Raw genomic sequence first — 7,108 nt, forward strand, 5'->3', positions numbered from 1 at the left:
TAAATAATTAAATCTGTAATGAAATTCAGATCCCATTAGACATTTTTATAGAGTTCAATTCTAGTCATTACTAATTTACTATACATATAGATTACCTGGTGTTGCAGCTTGTCTGCATCCCGTCCATGCACAGGAACAGCAGTTCCATACACATGGAGTTCACGAACAATTGAACACTTCCCCATGAGCTCTGGGCAAGTAACATTCCGACCACACTTCCGCAAGCGCAACAATCCAACAAGAATATCCTGTGTACAAAGTATAAAATATAATGGGCACTCTTTTTCCTCTTGGATAAGATAGAGATAAATTATTTTCTTTGTAAAGGGCACATCATTTCAGCCAGCCAAACTGGTTCCATCATGCATAATGTCACAAAGCAATATAGCAGAAAATAAGTTATTGAGAAGAACGATCTATAGTGGTGAAATGTTCTATTGATGCATGAATTGGTATGGAAAATACCACACCAGATAGTGTAAGATAGTGTAAGGAATTCATTTCCTAGTAACCTTTTTGTATTTCATGAATTGAAAGCCCGTGAGCAAATGAATACCAATGGACACAATCGTATACACACAGAGAGAGAGAGAGAGAGAGAGAGAGAGAGAGAGATGAATTCCTTATTACCTGTCGTGTGTCCTCGTAGGAAAGAAATGTTTCCCAACCTTCATTTGCCATATAATCACGACGGACAAGCTCTACTTCTTCTGGCTTGATTTTGTGGTGAATATCCTAAATCCAGCACAACATTAGTCAGGTTTCAAATTGTTGAAGTTTTAGTAGACAACAAGTACCAAAAGCATGGTTGTTTCTGCACCTGGATTCCTGCTTCACGTGTTCGAACATCGCGGCATTTTAAGCCCAAATCATCCATTCGAGCTAACGCTAGCTCACGAAGGTTCCCTTTCTCAACCCCAGAAGTAACCAAGGGCATGGGAATATCCCGTTGAACCCTATATACACGAGTCCAAGGGGGTACCATGGCTAAAATCCTTGCTACGATGTCCACAAGTTGCTCAGGTGCGTAATTTCTGTACCTGCCAGTCTTCCAGAGCTCATAAAGTCCAGTTCCACGAATCACAAGTGTAGGATAAATTTTAAGGCCATCTGCTCTAAATGATGGGCTCTCAAAGAACTCTCGGAAACTTTCCATGTCCCTTTCAACTCCAACATTTGGAAGATCGGGCATCATGTGAGCAACAACCTAAATATAACAAAATTAAGAAATTAAAACTTTAAAATGGCATATTTCTCAGCAGAACACATGAAAGCTAAATATTTATGCTCATAACCCCCTAAATTATTATTCAGGAGAAATGTCATAGCATATGAGTTCATATATTTTCAATTTGTGATACTTGAGCTCCACTTATTTGAGAACTATAAAGAAAGCGCCAAACTCAAGCTAATAAATGATTTTCCAATAACTTGTATGACAGAATGACCATGTTTTAAATTATATTCAAGGTAAAAAAAAATTAAATTTCTATTTATGTGGATATAAGATCAGGCGTTTAATAACATAATTTAAGTAAAGAATGATTCGCTTTTCATTGGAGGCACATAAGCATATTTGATAGAGCAGTAGCATACCTTGAAACCAGCATCTTTTGCCAAGGAAAAACAATCAGCCACAGCAGCTACTGTGTGTCCTCTATTTGTGTCACGAGCAACATCCTCATATGTGCTTTGAACTCCAATCTCCAATCGTGTACAACCATAAGAAAGCATTTGGCGCAAATGAGGTCCAAGGCAATAATCTGGTCTCCTAGTAAATTAGGAATAAAAAGAAAATTAGCCAATTTTATTTTTGGCATAATTTGACATTGCAAAATCATAAAGTATGACTGAAGTATCTGGTTTAATATTTACTGTTAATACATGGAAAATAAAACTTCAAAACCAAATAGAATATATTTGAGTAGCATACTACCAAGTGATTCCTCAGGAAGATGAAAGCAACTTAAAATAAGAGTGTAGCATGGGGTTAAAGCAAGTAAGGATTTATCATCCGAAACAATTCATTTAGCAACTCACGTTTCAATTGTCATGCCAATGCACTTTGTTGCACTATGCTCAGAGTAGGTGACAGCCTCCTCCACATTGGCAGAGGTGTGTCCTGATAAAGCATCATGAAGATTTCTTATAAAGTAATCGCGATAATCTGCCGGTAGTGACATGAAAGTACCACCCATTAAGATGAACTCAACCTGACAACATAGAGTAATACACATATAAAAATGGCAAACGTGTGCTTTTCAATAAAACATAGCCCTTGGTTCAACTAAAAACATATAATTTAATTAAAACTGAAGAGAAGGCCACACCTTATCTACACTATGACCCAACCGCTTCAACTGGTCAATCCTGCTTCTGGCCTGGACATATGGGTTGTATCTGAAGCCATAAAGTTAGGGAGTAAATTGCAATAATAGCACAACATTCCCTAAACCCTAAATTTCCAATGTACTCTTCCACATCTAATTAATCATTTTCTGCATAAAAAATATCACTTTAAATTTATTATCTTAACCCCCAATTTCTCTTCATCAACAAGAGCAATTTTGAGCACAAGTAAAAAAACACTAAAATGTAAAAAGATGACGGCGAAAATCACCGACCTGGCCCTAATTGCGCGCATGCTAGTAGGCTCATATCCAGTATAACTCTGCGTACTATACTCAAAATCAGAGTCCGGTCCACCTGGACAATAAACACAAATATTTCCGGTCGTTGCAATATGTGGACATCGATGCGGTTTCGACATGACGGCCACAACGGCGATTCCGGAAGCTGTTCGGACTGGCTTAGCTCGCAGCTTCGGTAAGAGCGCCTCACGGTCAGTCTCCGGCAGAGCCGCAATCATCTCAACCAACTTTGGGGCACGTGCGAGACCGTACTTGCGGCATGCGGCAGATTTTATTGCATTTAGGTCTACAGTTTGGTTTTTCCGTGAGAGATCAACCATGGAGTTAACGATTTCGGCGATTGCCCGAACTCGAGCTTCCTCTTCGGTTAGCCCATGGGCCTGGAACCCGCCCCGACCCGGGCGAGGTTGCTTTTTGATATCTTGCAGTACGGCGGCTGCCATTGGGGAACTGGGGGAATGAGGCGGAAACATGTTACCGCGCGAGTCTATAAACTAAGGAATAATTTAAGAAGTAATCACATTTTGGTCCCTAAGGTTTCGCCTATATACTTAAGTCCAGTATAATAGAATATCAACACTTGGCCCCCAGTTACAGGTTATTGGACGAGATTATTAGTCTAGAAAATATATGAATTTAGAGAAATAGAATGGATTAAAGTTCGAATTTAAAGTTGGATTCAATTTCTTTAAGGTGGCATTTACTTCAGAGAATACACTGGAGTGGTAATGGGAATGAGAATAGGGATCGGGATGAGAACAAGGATAAGTGAAGGAACAAACATGATTATGTTGTTTGTTTCATTCTTTTGAATTATTTTTCTATTATCCTATTTGGATTAGAAAATAAAATATGTATTTATTTATTTATTGGGCTTATCATTCTGAAAATTAATCTAAATCAAATAAAATTTTTCTATTAAAAATGAAAAGAAGGGATGATTTGTTTTCTATTATCCTGTTCTATTCAACTCAAAACATTTTTCCACCTCTATTCAACTAAAAACAATTAGCTTTCTCTCCTCCCAATTTGAAATTAATCCACCAAAGACTATCATTGCCAATCGTAGTCGGTGGCGATCACTACCGACCGTCGGCATTGGAACAACACACGACCGGTTGGATATGCCTAGCTGTGCGTCGATTTGGTCATTGATGGCTAGATCCTAACTAGATATAGTCGAACGCCCAAATCTATCTCATCATTAACGGCAACCAGATTTTGGCCATCGTTGACAACCATGTTTTGGCTGTTAACGACGACCAAATTATGATTATAGATCTGGTCGAAAAGGGTCAGATCAGTACATGACCCGCTAAATCCAACCGGTCATGGGCCGTTCGATGACTGTTGGCTATTGTTTGACGATGGTGGTTGGCGGCTGATAGTGGTTTGGGTGAGTGGGGTGTTTAAACTTTTATTGTGGGGCTGTTTAGCTAAATAAACAAATATAGAGGGTTAAAATAATTTAAATATTTTCAGAAAATGTTTTCCATAAACGTACCAAAACTTTTCAACATTTTATCCAACTCGGTATAATTTTTAGATATTATACCAACACATTCTCATAATCCTATTTTATTAGATTTAATTCAACTCAACTTAACTTAAAATAGTCTTTAGAATATCATTTTTCAAGTAATCTACCAAACATACCCAAATTGCTTGTAACAATAAATAAAAAAAAAAAAACAGGGGTATTAAAGGAATTTCTTCTTTTTACCCTTGAAATACCGGTTTCTCCCAAATTTAGGGAATTGGAATAACCATTCTCAAAAACAGTAACACATTTTAATTTTCTTCTATCAATAAAAAGTTAAAAAAAAAAAAAGATAGTTGAACAAAAATTGATAAAAGATGTATTAAAAAATTTAATTAAAAATAAAGTTTTATAGTGTAGAATAAAATTAGGGTTTTTGTAGTAATTATGTATCATAGATGTAATTATATTTTTAGTGTGGCCTATTTAGTAATTTTATAGGGAGGATAAAATTGGAATTAGAAAGAAAATTCTAAAGTGGTCTAAAAGATAAAAGATAGGGTGCCAACGGCATCACTCCAAATAAAATTTTGTGTGTATTTTAAAAATTAAAACAAAATACATAAACCATTTTCTGGAGCTTTTTCTAGAATTTTGAGAAATCAATGGATATACGTAAATTGATTTGAATATCTCTGATCATAAAAAATAAAAATAAATAATCTTTTTCTAGAAGGATACAGTACAATTACCTTTTTTCTTTCAAGATTTTATCAAATTTTTTTCTAGTAACATTTAATAATATTTTATGCTATTTTTTTTTTTTTTTTTCAAGGGCTTTTACTTCAAAGGTTTTAACGATGCATATTTGTGTATGATCATCAAAGAAAAAGTGTTATGAACATATGCTGTAAATGCATGCATTAATATTTATGGATGTCCATTCCATCAATTTTGTGTGAAATGTTTGTCTCATCCTTTATATATACATTTGCTACGACAAATGCTTATAAGCTTACAAATAAAGGCTTCAATAACATAATAAATAATGTTCTGAAAATCGGACTAACCTTGACCCGTCAGGTCCCGATTCACAGTTTGACCAATCTTAGGTTCCAAAAAGTTTAAATTCTTACAAACACACCCTTAACTTTTCAATCCCTATAAGTTAAAATATAGTAATACACCCTGTAATTTGCTGGGTTTTGACTTTCAGGCCAAATTTTGGTTGATTTCGAGGCCAAAATTCAATCCTACATCACCACCTAAACCGCATCCCCACTCTACAAAACCGCTCTAACTTTAGAACTTGGTAGCCTTCTGTTTGTCGGTTATGAGTAGCGAACATTGCCATGATTAGGTTGATTTTTCTAGCCAAATTTCGCCTCCATAGTTCAATCAACACACCACCCAAAACCATTGACCCCAATCTATAAAACCCCTCTAATCTCAGTATTTGGTAGCCCTCGTTCACCAGTCGTGATTCCCATATTGTTGAACTTTCGAGTTAAATTTTGACGTTAAAATTCAATCCAACTACCCCGTGAACTACCGGTGTCCACTCTACAAAAGCTTCTAACTCCAACACTTGATAGCCCCATCTCGTCGGTGATCAAATTAAGGATTTGAGAAAATTAAAATCTTGGATGGGAAAAAGATCAGTCGAATTTCAGAACATTGATAATATATATTAAAAGAAAGGAAATATGAAAAGATAATTGAAAAGTAGATCAATTATGAATATTATTAACTTTCTTTATAATCCATTCCTTAGTAACAAAATAATGCATTTTAATCAGAAAATTATCATCTTTTAATGTATACACAAAAGCTTATCCTCTTAATAACAAACTTTCTATCCACAATGTTTGCCTTTTTAGAATCCATGTTGATTAATCAACAAGCAAAAAAAAAAAAAAAAGGATAATTAGTTGAAATCAGAAACGATAAAATCCTTGAAAGAAAAGAATTTTCCATTTGGGGAAAAACTTCAGACCTTCGTCAATGAAGCGCAAAATAAGTGAGTGATAAACACTAATACGGAGTCGTTAATGACTAAAAATCAGAGGATACAAATATAGGGTGCGTTTAGTATATTATTTTGGATATGATTTTAAAGATAGTATTGGGTTATTGGATAGAGAAGTATTACGAGGTAAATTTTAAAAATTTATGAAAAAACTCTTAGGTTTATTAATTTAATTAAAGACCTTAATATATAAAATGACAAAAACACCCCCACCACCTGCAGTGCCAGATTTCGGTCACCACCGCCGAAATCTGGTCGAAAAATTTTGTTATGGCACAGACCTGTCGGATCTGTGCCGTAATGCGTCATTATGGCCTTTTCCGGCCAAATTCACCACGTATCTGGCCGGAAAAGGCTAGATCTACAACCTGTTATGGCCGTCGACGGTCGGAAAGGCCAAAACGACAGTCATCTTTGGTGTGGCCATCGTTTTTGGTCAACGACAACTATTTCTTTGGTCATCGCTGGCGGCCAGATTTGGCCTTTTCCGGCCAGATCCATGGTGGATCTGGCCGGAAAAGGCTACATCGGTGAAATTCCAGCCATTTATGGTCGGAATTTAGGCCGTTGTATAGATTCTGGCTATCACCGACAGTGGTTGTCGGAATCTGACAAGTTGGGTTGATGGAGGTGTTTTTGTTAATTTTTAAACTTTTTTTAGGGGGTATTTAGTAAAATTAATAACCTTATGGGGTCTAAAAATAATTTAAAAAATAGAGTAATATTTCTAGAATAATGTGCCAAACATTATTTAGAGAATAGGATTGAGAATATGGATAAAAATAGGGAGCCAAATGCACCCATAATTATTAATTGCATCCAACAGTTTTAACAGTAAGATTTGATGGCTTCAAAATTACTCCGGTCCGGTCCAGTGCTGTCCATTTCTTTTCCCAGTCAAATACGAAACGCGAAGAATACCGTTTCAAAGTTCGCCTACTAATAATT

The 7,108-nt window shown here is 35.9% G+C and overlaps 1 protein-coding gene across 1 annotated transcript; it reads right to left on the reverse strand.

Annotated features, from left to right (window-relative positions):
* Positions 1-35: 35 nt before the first annotated feature.
* On the reverse strand, positions 36-3,119 carry LOC116111122 (elongator complex protein 3). The gene is made up of 7 exons (XM_031397317.1): positions 2,625-3,119; positions 2,331-2,400; positions 2,041-2,213; positions 1,597-1,771; positions 821-1,207; positions 631-735; positions 36-248 (listed from the first exon to the last, which is right to left on the reverse strand). Exons 1-7 carry the CDS (start codon positions 3,092-3,094, stop codon positions 36-38), a joined length of 1,593 nt encoding a protein of 530 aa, XP_031253177.1. The 5' UTR covers positions 3,095-3,119.
* Positions 3,120-7,108: the final 3,989 nt, after the last annotated feature.

The sequence above is a fragment of the Pistacia vera genome, unplaced genomic scaffold, assembly GCF_008641045.1.
Source record: "Pistacia vera cultivar Batoury unplaced genomic scaffold, PisVer_v2 Contig627, whole genome shotgun sequence".
Classification (NCBI taxonomy): domain Eukaryota; kingdom Viridiplantae; phylum Streptophyta; class Magnoliopsida; order Sapindales; family Anacardiaceae; genus Pistacia; species Pistacia vera.

Coding starts and splice junctions, on each gene's coding strand:
- LOC116111122 (XM_031397317.1), bottom strand. CDS start 3,094: ATGGCAGCCGCCGTACTGCAAGATATCAAAAAGCAACCTCGCCCGGGT. Junction 2,401..2,624: donor ATGCGCGCAATTAGGGCCAG/GTCGGTGATTTT, acceptor TTATGGCTTCAG/ATACAACCCATATGTCCAGG. Junction 2,214..2,330: donor TGGGTCATAGTGTAGATAAG/GTGTGGCCTTCT, acceptor CTATGTTGTCAG/GTTGAGTTCATCTTAATGGG.